The following is a 16983-nucleotide window of genomic DNA, read 5'->3' as shown; positions in this document are numbered from 1 at the left end:
CTGTCAAGCTGTAATTGATGCTCAAGGGCACATGACAAGTTATTGAGACTGACATTTTTTGTTGTGGTATACCCACCACTGTTGTTGGCTTTTGTTTCAATAAATTGTTTGAGATGAGGAAATCACCAGTGTATGCTTCTACTTAAATGCCCTACTTTCATGATATAATATCACTGTAGCGTGAACATTTTCCATTTTCCATAAATTTCACCCGAAAGCCAAATATCCCTAACTTTTTGTTAGGGATATTTTTTTTTTTTTTTTTTATTTATTTTTTTTTTAATCTGTTCACATTGTTAAGGATTAAAGTTTATGAAGTGTAAACACTGCTTCTTTGCCCTTCTGCTAACAACACAATGCCAAAATCATACTTACCGGAACTAAAGTGGACGTAACGTTTAATAGATTAATTGGAGCTAATAACCATACAGTCAGGAGGGGTCTCCGTTGCATAATGTTATTCTGCTTCCTCACCACCTGCAAGGAGCGTCATCTAGTAAGATTTTTTTTTTCTAGGATGGCGAATTGCTCACCTTTTTTTGTTGTGTAATATCATGTTTGAACAGATCTAGAGTCTCACTTTTTTGAAGCTGCTAACTCTATGTACCACATGTCTTCTAATTTCATATATATTATTTGTTATCATGATAAATCAAACAATGGCGCTCTTGAATATCTGATTAATTCCATTATACTATATGCAAACTTTTTTTTATTCACGAACAGATTTTTTTTTCTAAATCAATACCCATGATCTCGCCTTTTCTACTGGAATTGAATTCACCACTTAAGTCAATCAGATTTATTATTACAACAACAAAAATATAACTAGCTATTATAACATTTTGGAACCAGTTTCTGTGAAACCTCTGACTAACTATGTTTATATTTGTGTATATGTGTACTCCTGAGGGTTTTTTTGTTTGTTTGTTTTAATTGTAACTGACATTTGTTATTGTCATTTAATCCTCTTTCAAAATATTTATCATTAAATATTGATTTGTATGTGCTGCTATTATTTATCTGATTGTGTATTATCCTGTTGTTATTATTATTATTATTATTATTATTTTAAAAAAAGGATGGCTAAGTGTTTTGTGTGGTCATTTTGTCTTGCTGGTTAAGATTAGGGTTCACGTTAGGCTTATGCATAAACTAATCATGGCTAAGATTAGGGAAAAGCTGTAGAGAATTAGTGTAATTCAATCCGGTCATGACTTCGCCATCCTAGGGAAAAAGATGTCGCATCCAGTAGTTAGCGCCTCTGAGAACGCTGCAGTAGTGTTGCATTCAAGCGCTATCGGAAAAATGGCTTTAAATGTTGTATTTACTTTGCTTACTAAAATACGATTTAAGAAATATGAAATATGTATAAATATGTATACACAGAAGAAGAATAAACATATAAATATAAAAAGCCCATAAGTAAATATAGATGTATATATTCCATAATGCAAAATGTGCAGAAATCAGAAAACATCAATGGCATTACGTGCCACATGCAGATTTTCCTCTTCGTTCAATTGGTGCAGCACAGAGAAGCCCTTTATTTCGTGATTCATATATTAAAATCCACATAAAATAGTCAAAACAAATCACATAGTAATAAAACACATTATCAGTACAGAGTCAGCCTTCCCCGCCCAGCAGCAATTCAATCAGTGCATGTCGAACGTACGAGCTTCTGCGGAGCCCCTGAATGCAGCACGGGGCCGTCCCTCCCAGCGGCGCAGTCCTGTTTACGTGCTTTGTCAGCGGTGTCCCCGCGGCAGATAGCGGCTACCCCACCTGCTACTGATCAAAACCTTGGACTTTTATCCGCATGCAGTGACTTATCACAGCGTCGGGACTCCTTATCAGACGCTTCCTTCTTCGCAGCATTATCTTTCGTGGACTTTGAACCAGGGGCACATCAGGTTCACTTGTCCTTTTTTTCTCTTTTTTTATGCTAACGTTACCAGGGAAAGATGACGTTAAAATCCAATAAAAACGAACCCACGGTCACTCTGGAGCCGACCAACAGCGTCCGGACAGCCCTCTCCGATTTGTACCTGGAGCAGCTTCTTCAAAACAAACAGAAGTCTGAAAAGGTAGAGTCTAACCTTATTTTTTATTATTATTATTTACCTTATCCCCCCCTCGAAATTTTGGTGTACGTGTTTGCTTCCGGGGAAGCTGTAGATGACCACATGACTGTTGTTTTTTCCGTTTTTTCCAACAAGACCTGTACAAATAAAATAGTTTTTTTTCATGATGTAGCCCTCCGTATTTTACCATGTCGAGCTCTTAAACACATAATTATGCACTGTTAGGTTTGCTTCTGTCGTGTCAATGATTGGGTCATATGCTGTTGTTAAATAACCACCACCGCATTGCTCAGTATTGCTTGGTCAGCTTCAACCCAGCAGACATGTCATTTGCACATTCACTTCTGCGTTTTCCTCCCAGAAGATACAAATATCAGGGGAAAAACGCAACGCTATATCACCCATAGGAGGAAGTCACATATATCACAATAAGCCCAGGTTTCCAAGATTAGTCATATGACACGTATGAGGCTATTTTTGTCCCTAGAAGCTGAACAAAATACTGTGCAGAGGCCCATCAGCTCATCTAATGTTAACCCCAATGGAAATAAAGTCATCCTTTTTTTTTTCTTCTTCAGGATATCTTGAGATATTTTCACACAGCTGAGCTATATGTAATATGGGCTACTGTTGCGAAATACATGCAGATATAAAATGGGGTCATAACAATGTTGAGAGTTCTGCCACTAACCAAATGCTGGGCTGCTGCTGGAGGCTTAGCATGCTGTCACCAGTCTGCTGAGGCCGCACTCAGCTTGGCCAGATTGTTTACCACATTATTGCATGGTGTTGTTTTAAGTAGAGATGTATGACTGGGTTTCATATTAAGACCAGATGTTGTGAAATGAACTAATTTTGTGACTTTAATTGTGATTTTTCTTATGTCTGACTACAAAATACTTACCTGACTGCTGCTGTCCTATGCCTTTAGGTGGGCTTTGAGTTGGGAAATAATGCTATAGATTAATGGATGGATTAACCAATCAGTGGCACTTGAAATCAGAGTACCCATTCTTTTAGTGCACTCTTTCATCATGTAGGCTAGTTGGTTTTGATTTTGCTGTCGTGATATCAGGGGTGCAGCCTTCCTCGAGGGCGCCCAGGATAATGATATGAAGTGATTTTTAAACGACTTCTCTGAATGTGAGAAGTCAGCATTGAGCAACTGAGGAAAATAACGATGGGAGGCCTTGTGAGGGAAACTCCTTTCCTGACATCAGCAGTTTGCAGTTCAGTGACCTTGAACTGCAATCTTAGCAGTGTTCCTTGGCTGATGCAGATCTGTGAAATCAGTGGTGTCATAAGTATAGTCGCGTGGTTCATTACTTCACAGGGGATAGAGGGTGGTGTGTGTGTGTGTGTGTGTGTGTGTGTGTGTGTGTGTGTGTGTGTGTGTGTGTGGTGTTGGTGCACAAAATTCTGATGAGTGTGTCTGCTGCATGACTTAACCCAAGTAATTCAGGCTAAAGTCATGCTTGGCAATGGATTAACATTATATCAATATTAGAATGTGAGACTGTTTTTTTTTTTTTTTTTTTTTTTTTTTGTAAAATATATATTATCTTTTCCTGGTTTATAAAGCTGCATTACCATAAAGGGATACACTTTCTTCAACTATCCACATTAAACATGATGGTTTAGTAAAAATCTCTTGTGTGTAAATATCATATGAAAGTATCAATAGTTATCCCTACAATATTACCACAGCTTTGTTTTCAAGGTATTTGTTCAGATTTGATTTTGTTGACATCGCCTGGCACCATGCTAAAGAACTGTGCTCCTCCCTAATTAGACAGTCAGCCATGTCAGTGTGTGTTTCCCTCACTATAGCAGTTAAAACAAAGAGTGATCCCATGATTTGTGTTGTTTATTTCAGCAGTATCTCATCCCTCTCACAGCCCCAGCCTCAATGAAACAATTTTCCTGACAATAAACGTGTCACAGCAAGTCAAACTACAGGCAGAGGAGACTTGGCGTGAAACTGAGGCTTCACCGTCTTATCTCACCGTTGAAGGGCTGTTGGCTGGGAGGAGGATTGCAGCTGATGGCCATCGAACATCTTCTCACTTGAGAGAAGTGGGAGGCATGCCAGGCGTTTTTTTCTTTTTTTTATAATGGTGCGCTTCACTGCACCAGGGACAGGAGACTTTCTAATGTCATCCCTCCTTACGTACTGAGCGCAAAACACCAATGCTTGGTAATGGTTTTCTATATTATACTAGCAAAATTGCTCAGAGTTTTTTTTTTTTTTTTTTTTTTTTTTTTTGTATTATAGTATATCTAAATACTTACCCAGAAAAAAAGGGTTTAAAAATTTAACTGATGTGGCTTAAAATACTCTAAAATTACATTCTGTCTGTACCTCACACACATAGTAATGTGATGAAGCAAGAGTCACCCATATATGCAGCCTGATGGTCTGCTATTGTGCTCCTTACAGGCCTGATAGATCAATAGTTATTTGTCTGCTGGCAGGAGATCAATCCTATACCTGATAGGGTAAAGGATTAATAATTAATTGTTATAGGTTGCAGATGCAGACCTAGAGAGGAGGAGAGGAGAAGAGAGAGTGTCCTAATGTAATTTATACGATTACATCATGATAAGTTAAGCACTCTTTCCAGGGGAGGAGAAAACAATAGATGCTGTATTTAGGCTATAGGGATTTATTTAGTATGTATTTATTCATCTCCAGAAATAGGGCTACTGTTCTGAAATGTATTGATCACATGTTGCTTGATCAAATCCCAAAGGCGTAAAGCCATTCCTGCCCACAGAAGATAAGCAGCATTTCCTACTGCAAGATGTTTTTCCTGTTGTCTTTCTACACCCAGAATCTATGGCTGAGCTTCTGAAAGAGACTCATGGCCGTAGCTACAGATTGGCTGTTCAAATCGCAATAGCCAGTAGCTGTCATGTTTCTTTTGCCCACCCTAATCATGTACTTATCCCTTCACATTGTGCTAATGGGAGCGGAGAGAAATCAGGAAGTGAAAAAGGAACACATTTTCTGCTGAGACAGGATGTTCCTCTGTTCAGCGACTTGTCCTGCACGCTGCACGAGGCTGTTTTTCCCATGTAGCACTTCAGCTTGTATGCAACATTCAACTACTGAAACTGATAAAGCTTGTTGCCAGAATAAACTAATCCAAACCAGACAGAAAATATACCTCGGGATGTTATATCCTCTCAGTTAAAATGATAAGAGCTGGCTGCGTCTCATTTGCTACAGAGATATAGTTTTGTGCTGGGCTTTTGTAGTCCATCTTGGAATGGAGATCTGTTTTCAGGCTCAGTAGAAAATCTGTGCAAGTTGCTGTTGAAATCTGCCCTGACTTGCCTGTTCAGCCTCCTCCACTTAAAGCTGACAGCGCTAAATCAAGTGCTTTTTGTTGTTTCCAGCCTTTCCCCAACATGTTGCGTTATGTTTGAAATATTACTGTCCTCAGCTGTTTTACACCAGTACATATATTCATTATGACAGTGATACTAATTGACCTTTAGACTATAACCGCTGTCATTTTCCTTGAACCATGTGACTTCCTCCTCAGTCCTTGGGATCTGCACTTTTCTGAGGGAAAGAAAGCATGAGTCCACTTTTCACAATCCACTTCTCTGTGTGCTGAGGAAATCAATCTGTGTTAACAGAAATTTTAGGATAATGTCCCACAGTGTAAGCTTTTCCATATATATTATTCTTAGTGGACAACTTTCCATTTGAGGAACTTTTTTAAATATTACTTGGGGGTCATGGGTGATTTTCAGAAGACGTTCATTTTTGGTTACTTACACAGAGTTGTAATTCATTGATTTGACTGTGTCATAAAAATCATTATGGGTCAACAATTTCCAGGCTAATGGAAGTTTGACCCTTAGTTTTTCAGTTTGGGAGACAGTTTTTAATGTTAACAGACTTTTAATGGGCTGCTGTAGACCACAGGAATATCATGTAAGAAATCGTTCAAAGGAGATGGGGTTTTACTGCATGGTGTTAAGACTGAAGTGCTGTGATTTTTTTTTTTTTTTCTCCACTGCAACAGATTCCTCCCCATGAAGGATGGAGTTTCATCTGTTCATCATGGGACCCCATCCAAATAGTCTTGCTTGGTACAGTCCTGACATATGACTGATTTTTTTTCTAGCCCATGGCTGGTAAATAACTGTATCATGTTGCACAGCAAAACAACTTGGTGACTGTCATGGCCCCTTCTCATACAGTCATTTCTTGACTCACCGCTGACAAATAGCTTTTTTTGTTGTTTTAATAAACCCTCTCCTCCAGATTCTGAAGTGGTTTAAATTAGTCTACTTTCCTCCACAGTTATTGCCTACATTTTACCGAACCATGACTAAGCACACAGGTTTTCTAAGTAGGTTACAAAGGAAGGTTACTTTGTCAGGAAAATTGAGGCACACCAATAGCAGCTAATGTTAAGCAAGCAGCAATAATGCCAGTGGTGAGAGACAGTTATCTCGCCAAAAACCACTTACTAAAGCCAAGACTTCCTAGTTTTGCCTCAAAGACACGACAGACAAGCTCTCCAGGGAAATAAGCATAATCAAATGATGGGAAATGAAACAGCTTGTGCCTGCAGCCGAACAGGCCAAACTGCTGTGATATTCATAAATGGGGAGACTGCATGAGGGGAGGAGGAGGATGATAATGTTAATCTTTATTGGTTTATTGTAGTGCTGATGCTAATGTAATTTTTTTTTTTTTTTTTTTTTTTTTTTTTTTTTTTTTTAGCTGAGGCAGTTTTGCTGATATTGTGCAGTCATGCCAAAGGATTGTGCTGATGCTGATAATTGTGTCTTTGATGTCATTTGGCTTTTTTTTTTTTTTTTTTAACTTTGTGAATGTGTGGATTTATTGTTTTTTTTTTTTTTTTTTTTTTAATATTTTATGTGAGCGCTATTGACATTATTTTACTCCTCTGGTATCAGTCAACGTATCCTCTGTCTTGCGTGCTTATATGTGTGTCACTATTGAAAGTGTCATAGTGGAAATGAAACTTAAAACTTCTTTAAACATTTTATCTTGTCCATGTTTAACTAAGCCCTTTATGAGGATCTAAATGTACCTTGGAAACAGCCACTCTTGACATGTTTGTTGTCAGTTTTAAGATACAAATTTGGTGGCATGAAGGAGCAGGAACGCCAGTCCCACTCATCTTGTACTTTGTTCATCTTAAATTCATCACATAAATGGCTTCAGACAATATGGCAAAGTTTGAATCTTTTCGGTGATGACAAAAGTCATAATTACTTTTAGTGATGTTAAAAATTCATAATAAATAAAATTGATGAATTTAAAATATGATTAAAAGCAAGTCACTTGTGAAAGTACAATCACACTGATACTTAATTTCATGAAAGATTATTTGTCTGTTTAGAATGAAAATCCACTGACTGAAATCACATTATACTTATAACCATCGGTAGCAATTGTCTTCATTTATAAAAAGGAGCTCTTTTTCTTGAGGCTAGAAAAAAATGAGACTCTTGTATGCACGGTTCCATTGACAGTGTTGTGGAAACCAACTTTCTGAAACTATGGCAGAACAATGGATATTTTCTGAGGACAGGGATTTCCTGCTTTTGAGCTTTTCATTTGGGTACATCTATGTGTAAGTGTGTGCAAGTGCAAACAGTTCACTAATCCACAAATTCGACCTCCCATTCTCTGAAAACGGAGCTGGCCTAGAAAACATCTGATTACATCACAGTGTAGCGTTGGTTCTTTGGTCTCTAGCTTGAACTGTGTAAGGTCATTGAAATGAGGTGAGAATTTACATATTGGTCAGGGGAAAAAATGTTTCCTTGCATCAGTGGTTTTCTTTGAGAGTGATCCTTCAGTGAAGCTGGTGGTATCCATGACCACATGAACCTGGTGGAGCAGATCACTGGACATGGTTAATGGGGTGTTATAATATTGGGTTAATTTTCAACCTTGAACATATGTTGAAACTGCAAATGAAACATGGCTGTTGGCACACATTAGCAGAGAGCTTTTGCTGCACTTTACTTGGGGTACAAGTATGATAATCTGATCTGTCTGGATTATCTGACTGCAGTTTATTGCAACTGTCCTTTTTAAAATTATTTTCAGACTGTTTTACAAATTAATTTTTCTTTCAGTTTTTTTTTTGTTTTTTTTTTTAGTGAAACTGGTTTCATTTTGAGGGAAACAAAACCAAATAACAATATGATTGTTTTTCCACAGTTGGCTATGCAAACCTATGAGAATAAAGGGGCTGAGGTCTACACCAATGGTAGTGCAGGCCACATGAACGGCACAGAGCTGACCAAGATGAAAGAAGTAGCATTTGAAAAAAATCCTTCAGAGCCAATGGTACATCAGCTCTCTCTCTCTCTCTCTCTCTCTCTCTCTCTCTCTCTCTCTCTCTCTCTCTCTCTCTCTCCCTCTCTCTCTCTCCCTCTCTCTCTCTCCCCCTCTCTCTCTCTCTCTCTCTCTCTCTCTCTCTCTCTCTCTCTCTCTCTCTCTCTCTCTCTCTCTCTCTCTCTTTGTGTCTTCATGCACACACACAGATACAGCTTTAATATTGTCAGCATTGTGCAGATTTGTGTTGCCAATTTCCTCACTATTGACTGCGGTCTGTCTCTATAGGGGGTCACTCTGAAACTGAACGACAAGCAGAGGTGCACCGTGGCCAGAATATTGCATGGGGGCATGATCCACAGGCAAGGTAAGACATCAAAGCACAGCGCCCTAGTGGTTAGACGACCCATCCTGTTACCAAAAAAGTCATTCGATGACCTTTTGGTTGCTTCTAGCAGAGGCAACTGGAACAGGATGCTGAGGCTTTCCTTCACCTGGTGCTGCATGGTAACAGCAAACAGCAGCCACTTCGCCAGCAAGATGACCTTTTAAAATGATACTTATAAATTTATTATAAGTATCATTTTAAGTCTGGCCCAAGTGGTGTATTTGAGCTTGACTACTAAGAGTAGCAGATGCAGTATTCAGAGACTTTAAACCCAAGACACAGGCCCAAATGTTTTACGGGCATACAGTCGAATACAGAGGTTTCCAAAATGGAAGGCACCAAACAGTTTCAGCAGCGGCTCTGAGAGTGACAGTGCAAAAATAAGCTTCATTAATGTATTATTATTATTTTTTTTTTTTAATTAGCAATCTGAAATGTCTGTCATTCTGTTAGAGATTGTTCAGAAATTGTTCTCGGGATTTTTATTGTTTTTGCTACTCACCAATCATGCAAAACTAATGAATGCCATTGTAATCAGCCCTTTATATATCCATGTGCAGTTTGACGTTATGTCGAAAGCAATATTAGGCTACTTTAGTTCAATTGTTGAATGTCTGTGGGATCAAACAGAAGTTACACGATCCCATAGGCATCCAGGCATTCCAGGAATAAAAATGGAAATATGGAAATCAAATAAGAACACAGAAGATCCTGTTTCATCTTACTAGACCTCTTTTGCTACTTCCAGGCTCTTTACATGAAGGGGATGAAATAGCAGAAATCAATGGGAAAAGTGTCACCAACCAATCTGTTGACCAGCTACAAAAGATCCTGGTAAGTTGATGCCTTATGCCTGGACATTTTATTAAGAAACAGCCCTTCGATATTGGGCCTGCAAGCAAGAACGCTAACTTTTAGGGTGTCCAGGAGGCACACCTCTGTTAGAGTTGGGCTATCTGAAATGATCTGCTCTTTGGTTAAAATGAAAACCTACATACTTTTAGCCCTTCATGGCACATGATTGCACAATCCTGGGTTAGGCAGTGCGGACTCCTAGAGCTGATATCAAGGACCCCCGAACTGAATTCACCTCAGACCATGGACACCATATAATAAGATTAATGATTATGGGCCTCACAAAACCCATTCAAGATTTTGTGGTATGATACAGCAAGTGTTTCAAGTACTACAGGTGAGGTGATATCAACAGGGTAGAAAGTGAAACCTAGGAGGATATTATGATAGTTATACATTTTATCATTGTGGTAATTTCTAGTTGGTGAAATAATAACGAAATTAAAAGACAGTCTTTTTTGTCTGGGGATCCCCTGGATTTCCCTGAAGGGCCCCTTAGGGTCTAACCACGTCAATGCATGAACTACACATTTTGTTCTGTGACCCTCTTAGTTACAATAACACAGCACTTTTGTTTTAACAGGTGGGTTTTTTGAAGTCAGCATGGTTTATCTCATTCCAGTCGTGCATAACCCTAAAGCACCTAAAAAGCACAAGCATACTTTCTTCATTGCACTCATACAACTAAGTATGGGTAACGTTGTTATCTTCACATACAGAAAGAAACCAATGGTGTAGTCACTATGAAGATCATTCCCAACCTGCAGAGTCGTTCCCGAGCCTGCGAGGTAACGTGACCAACAGAGCATGCACTATTTGCAGTGAAGTGTTGTGGTGCCTCTATATCTTATGACATTTCTGTTCTTTTTTGTTTGTTTTGTGTTGTTGTGTTCTTGTTTTTTCCCAAATCTTTTTACCTTTTCTATCTTTTACTTTCCAGTCTTAAGTTCATTTGCATGAATAACCCAAGAACTTGAGCTTTCCATCCAGACCTAATCATTTTTTTGTAATCATTATATATTTTGTTATACAGTAAGAAATGAGTTTGATATAAACTGTTTGCTTCTTTGACAAGTTTTCAAAGTAATCAGCTATTCTTTGATTGGATGGCTCCTCCCTCTACCAATCCTTCTTCTTCAAACATATCTGTTCAAAGGAATTTGTTCTTTATCAGGTGAATCTTCCATAAGTCAATGAAAGAAGCAGGTGACTATAAAATTAGTTTCCTCTAGTGGTTAATTTTAAAGATCATCACCCACATTAGTTTTGCTAATTTGGCTTGAAACACTTTGTTAGTGTGTTTCTTTCTGCCATCTGCTGGCCACAATGTTTTCTTTTCTCCAGCAGCCATTTGCAGAGCTTTTGTAGCTCATGAATGGCTGCTGGCTTGTTAACTGCCAATAATTAAACAAAATCAGTTTATGTTTCCATTTTAATTGTGATATTTTATTGGTACAAAAAAGTTAAATGGATGTATTAATTAAGTGACCCTAAGGGATTTTAAAAAAATGTGGTCTTATTCAGTGATCACAGAACAGTAATTGCTGTCTTTGGTGTGGTCAGTGATGGCACTCTAATTGGAAGCTTGTAGTCCATTAAGAAGTAGTTGTAAAGCTTTTTATACTCTGCACTAAAAAACAACATTTTTGGTGACCCAAATTCCTCTGCTGGATGTCCTCATTTTGTTTTTACACTACTGCTGCGGGAGAGGTTTGGGTAAACCACAAATGTTCATCAAATGGTCACTAACTCCTGTGTTAACCTACCCTGAGAAGAATTTACATGATGTTACTCAAATGATCTTAGACAGTTTGGTCACACACACACACACACAAACACACACACACACACACACACACACACACACGCACACACACACACACTCTCACTACTAAAAATGATAAAGACTGGAGGAGTAAAGATTCTAATCTCATATGTCAACAAACAGTTTCTGGAGCTGCTGAATCGACGGTTAGTGGGACTCTGACTTTGTGGGACAATAACTAGGGTGACTTTCCTAGGACCTGTTGGGTTTACTCATCAGAACAGAAACAAATCTAATTTGGGGTAAAAACTGACATGATATATATCTCTTTATGGCTGTTGGCCTCTTACAAATGTTCATCAGTTCAGCTCCAGAAAGTGTAATAATGACATGACAGTTAAAGTCTACATTCTTTGGGTTCTAGCTGTGGGGAAAAAGAGATTCATGTGCACAACACACATTGAGCTGTCCAAGATCATACCTTGACATCATAAATTCTGTTAAAGGGTGATTTTTTTCTCAGTTAACATTTGTAGACAAAAAGTAGATGTTTTTGAGTGTCTTTGCTAATTATAATTCTAATTATGTACATGTAGGTCTTTAAAGTTGAGCATTTGCAAATGGAAATCTGCGTATTGCTTTCAAATCCGCCTTGACCATATAGGTGTATTTTGTTATACTGTCAAAAGCTACAAATATAAGCACACTGTGAGCATATTCATATTTCATTGTAATTTTAGAGTAAATAAGTAAGCCACTAAGTTCCAGCAGTAGTGCAGAGTTTGTATACCACCACCTAAAATTATGAAGATTTTATTTCAAGGCACTTTCAAATTAACTAAATGTGCAGATATAAAATGAGGTTCACCTCACAGAAGTTGTATTGTCCAGCTGCGGATGATACAGCCTTATTGCGTGGAGATGAAGCAGTGTGGAACAAAATATTCATGACTGGAACCCATTTATTAAGTGTAGTAAGTCTGTAGATCGATTGGGTATCAAGAGGTATAATAGATCTGTGAACTTCACAGTAAATTCTCCATTGTAAGTGCCACATTGCATAGTTTGAACAAACCACTGGGCCATTACTTAACACTTTAAGTGAAGTAATATGTGTTCACCTTGTGACTAGAGTGAAGCACTTATCTATGCATTGAATTAACCTGTAAAGTAACCCAAATAAATATCTGCTCACTTTAACAGCTGAAATTATTTGAGAGAGATATCCCATGGTCAAAAGGGGACACAAAGTTTTTTTTTTTTTTTTTTAAAGTTAAGCAACACCAAATACATGCAGGTTGTTTGGTGTGGGGCCAGATTCGGGCCACAGAATTCCACTTATCTGCTTTCAATAATACCCATTTACAAATATCAGATGCAAATTGCAACATGTATTACCTCTTTCCTAACATGGGGATTTACAATGATTCTTGTCTTGGGTATCATTTGCCCTTAACTTGCAGATGTACATGAGGGCCCAGTTTGACTACGACCCTGCCAAGGATGACCTCATCCCGTGCAAAGAGGCAGGCATGAAGTTCCAAACTGGTGACATCATTCAGATCATCAACAAGCAGGACCCCAACTGGTGGCAAGGCAGAGTAGAGAGTTGTGCCGCTGACTTTGCTGGACTCATCCCGTCCCCGGAGCTCCAAGAATGGTACAGCACTCATACCATTTTCTGATACTTAATTCCCTGATTTTCTTAAGTTGTAGTCACCATGAAATACCAAGGATGTTTGATTTGGATAATGTTGTTAATGGGCTCAGACAACAGAACGAGGCTAAACTGTGCCCAGCTCAGCTCAACCTCATTTCTGCTGCAGGAGGTTGGCAAGTAAAAGCAAGGCCAAAGAGAGCAGTCAATCCTGCAGCCCCTTCGGAAAGAAGAAGAAGTGCAAAGACAAGTACCTGGCCAAACACAGCTCCAGTGAGTATAATCCTGTTATTATGTTGACCTAGATTTTTTTTCTCAGCTGTATGCTAATGTGGGTGTCTGTAAAACAAACTCTCCCTTTGGCAGTTTTTGACCAGCTGGATGTGATCTCTTATGAGGAAGTTGTCAGGCTCCCAGCCTTCAAAAGGAAAACACTGGCACTCATCGGTAAGTTCCCAGTCCATCATTCACCTTGTTTATCGGTGTTCTGATCTCATAGATACAGAAAGAGATATATACATATATGAAAGCTATATTGGCTCAACAGTTGGTGGTTCACTGCAAGACTACAGACTGTAATTTTGTGTGATTAAGTTTCAGAAAAATGTTTCTGAAATTTTTACCCATTTAGGTGCTCCTGGTGTAGGAAGGAGCCACATCAAAAATGCATTATTGACCAGATACCCTGACAAGTTTGCCTACCCTGCACCACGTAAGTAGATTGATCATCTTTATCTCTACTAAACCAAAAGAGCAAGTTTAAGTTTGATGATTTGTCCAGTCATAACCTTGAGCTACATATTTTTATTTATTCATATGTTTATTTTTCAGTGACAGTGCCCATTAATCACCATTTAATGAAAATGTGCCAGAGTTAGTTGACTCGTTTTCTGACCATGACTCTCGTCTCTACACAGACACCACCAGACCCCAACGTAAGGATGAAGAGAACGGACAAGACTACTATTTTATCTCTAACGAAGCCATGACCAAGTGCATCTCTGGAAATGAGCTACTGGAATATGGCAGCTTCCAGGGAAGTATGTTTGGAACCAAAATCGAGACTATCCAGAAGATCCATGAGCAAGGCAAAATTGCTTTACTGGATATAGAACCACAGGTTGGCATTGCCTTTTGTTTTCTCTTGCAGACATACTTTACCAGATTAAAGTGGTGTCCTTCTACAAGTTCTTTGTCTGAGTGTAGCATGTCTCTTATATCTAATGTAAAATCTTTTACACCAACTTTTTACACAGACCTTGAAACTCTTGAGGACTGCTGATTTTGCACCTCTTGTGGTGTTCATCGCGCCCACCAACACAGCTGCCCAGGTGCTCGTTCATTTAAACAGCAGATCTTATTCTCAGAAACTGCAAACTCCATCGGTAACCAGTTGCTAATATTGCATGTCCTGTTTTTCAGACGGAATCCCTGCAGATGATCCAGAAGGAGTCAGAGGCCATCCTGACCACATACAGACACTTCTTCGATGTAATTATTGTCAACAATGATGTTGATGAAAGTGTCAAAGGAGTAGAAGAGGCCATTGAGCGTGCCACCTCCACCCCGCAGTGGGTGCCTGTATCGTGGGTGTACTGACAGTTGTCGGGCACTGACCTAATACCCTTTTGTTTGATGAAAAGCAGTGCAATATCACTCCTTACACGAGACCTCTAAGTTAGTCCCAGGTGTGTATGGGTTTACTGTTAGTTCATGTTATTGTCACTGAGATGTTTTGCACAAATGCATTGAAAAAAGCAATAGTTAAAATGGTTTATTTCAAATTATTGAGAACCTCACCAAGGGAAGGTAAACTTGGTTGTTTAGGCATTTGTGCTTTAGGCTTTTTTGGGGCTGAGGGATATTTTTGGCGCCACACACTTTTGTGATTGTTGGAACGTGAGTGAATGCAAAATAGGACCACAACTGTGAATGAAATCCCACTTTTAACCGGCAGGATTTCATTATATATAACCTTGACTCTGGATTTATTGTTTATTTTTTCTGTTATGATGAGAGTGTGTCAGGAAACGGAGATCGGAAAATGTTTGTTGTTATGTATAAATACAAAGAACGATTATGTCTTCTACTCAACAATTTTCTGTCAATCTTTGACAACCTCAGTTGTCTCAACTCATCAGAATTGCATACCTCATGGGATACTGTAAAGGCACTTTTAAACAAAATTAAAATGCCCCTGCTCTGTTGCAACAGCTTCTTTGACTGATTAATTTAGCAACATTTTCTCTAGAGTCCCGGTGTAAAAATATAACATTTTAATATTGGTCCTCTTTGAACAAATCTGGAATCAGCGCAGAGCCCACATCATGAAATCACTGTTGCTCATGCTCCCCAGTCTGTCCTCACTACACCCCTCTGAATGCTTCATTCCACTAAATCCACATAGGAGAGGGCAGCACATGACCGCAATGACCGGGTGACTAAATCGGGCAGAGAAGTGGCAGATATGAGTTTGGGCTATTTGTAAAATGTCTTTTTATTGACCTACAACACTGAGCAAGTATTGTATAAGGCAGGATATTTTCCTTAGTGAGTAACTGGCAGCACGAGGACATAATGCCCAATTTGTCATTGAATTAAAAAGTGTGAACACTGACAGTCTCAGTTGAATTTCAGATCAGTTTTTGTCAGTTCATTATGTTTCACTTCGGAAGTGAACAGCTTGTCTAGACTCACCTGTTACATTAGCTGCATTTCCAACTTGTCCAGTCTGAGGTAGGTTCATTTCTATTCAGTACCTGTATATCAGTCTTGTGGTAAGAATTGAGGCAATGCAGAATTCATTTAGAATCCTTTCTCATTGGTGATTGAATCCAGTATCAACATGGCCACCCTGTTAAGTCCCAGACGTTTTCAGATTTTAGACCTAGACGATGGAGCAGGTTTGTGGCAGCTGGGGATTCAGGTCCGCCTTTAATCTGCTGGAGTAAGTCATGGCTCAAGGCACCGATCAATATTGGATCAAGACTTGTGTCTGAACTGTACAATCCTAGCAGAGAGTATTAGTATTCATGCCCTCATCCATAGTGTGGGAGGAAAAGTTGCAGGCCATAAATTACAATCATTTGGATTACAGTTTCCATTCACAGCAGCTATGGAGGATTTCCTGGCTTTGTTTAGGGAACAGTGCACGTAGACAAAACAAGATGTGATATAAATGTTTTAACCTCCATCAAACCGAAATACCGCCAGTCTCAGACACGTAACTGATTATGTCTCAAGGTCACTGATGTTATGTAAACATCTGCCATACTTAAATTTGTATTACTTGGCTGTGTTTATTATGAATCTTGATTTAATGGTTGAAAATTAATTAATTGAGTATGTTGCAATAAATATTTCCATGGTTGCCTTTTGGTTGCAAATGTAACTGCAGGAATAAAAGCTGAAGTTGTAAGTTCTGTCAGCTCTGTGCCTTCACAAAATGAATTAATGTCTTCAGCTAAATTGTCAAAAATGGCTGGCCTGGCATGAAGGAAAAGACTGAAATCAAAGAATTATGACTTATAATACATCTAATTTCTAAGAAAAAATCTCACATGAAACAAAACAAGGTGAATCAAAAGCTGAAGAAATCAGCTCCCCACAGTGCCACCACCCTGCAATAACACAACACAAACTGCACACAAGACAAACTCCAGGATCATAGTGGACATTTAGTGTCTGTGCTGAATCCAGTGTGTGTGTGTGTTACACACCCAATACACTGTACTGGATCTGTAACACACACACACACACACACACACACTGTATATTCTACAGAAGAATGACGGGTACAAGAAGGAGAGCAGTAGCACAGCAGCATGACGGGGAGTTGTGGCTCCACAGAAGTGATCAAAGTTAGAGAGGCCTTCACGTTCCTTTTCACAG

At 38.9% G+C, this 16983-nt stretch overlaps 1 protein-coding gene across 2 annotated transcripts; it reads left to right on the top strand.

Moving 5' to 3' along the window:
- The first annotated feature begins 1736 nt into the window (after positions 1-1736).
- Positions 1737-15303, top strand: mpp1 (MAGUK p55 scaffold protein 1). Of its 2 annotated transcripts, XM_030068757.1 has the most exons (13): positions 1737-2090; positions 8311-8439; positions 8716-8794; positions 9564-9649; positions 10390-10458; positions 10827-10844; positions 12899-13095; positions 13262-13365; positions 13459-13539; positions 13724-13804; positions 14010-14212; positions 14349-14423; positions 14515-15303. In XM_030068757.1, the coding sequence occupies exons 1-13, from the start codon at positions 1968-1970 to the stop codon at positions 14689-14691; spliced, it is 1422 nt and encodes a 473-aa protein (XP_029924617.1). In that variant the 5' UTR covers positions 1737-1967; the 3' UTR covers positions 14692-15303. The 2 variants fall into 2 exon arrangements, with proteins under 2 accessions (XP_029924617.1, XP_029924619.1); XM_030068759.1 differs by lacking the exon at positions 10827-10844 and having other exon boundaries at positions 1738-2090.
- Positions 15304-16983: the final 1680 nt, after the last annotated feature.

This window comes from Myripristis murdjan, chromosome 14, assembly GCF_902150065.1.
Source record: "Myripristis murdjan chromosome 14, fMyrMur1.1, whole genome shotgun sequence".
NCBI classification, from domain to species: Eukaryota; Metazoa; Chordata; class Actinopteri; order Holocentriformes; family Holocentridae; genus Myripristis; species Myripristis murdjan.
The sequence above is the reverse complement of the archived record's forward strand: the minus strand, read 5'-3'. Positions and strand labels throughout refer to the sequence as shown.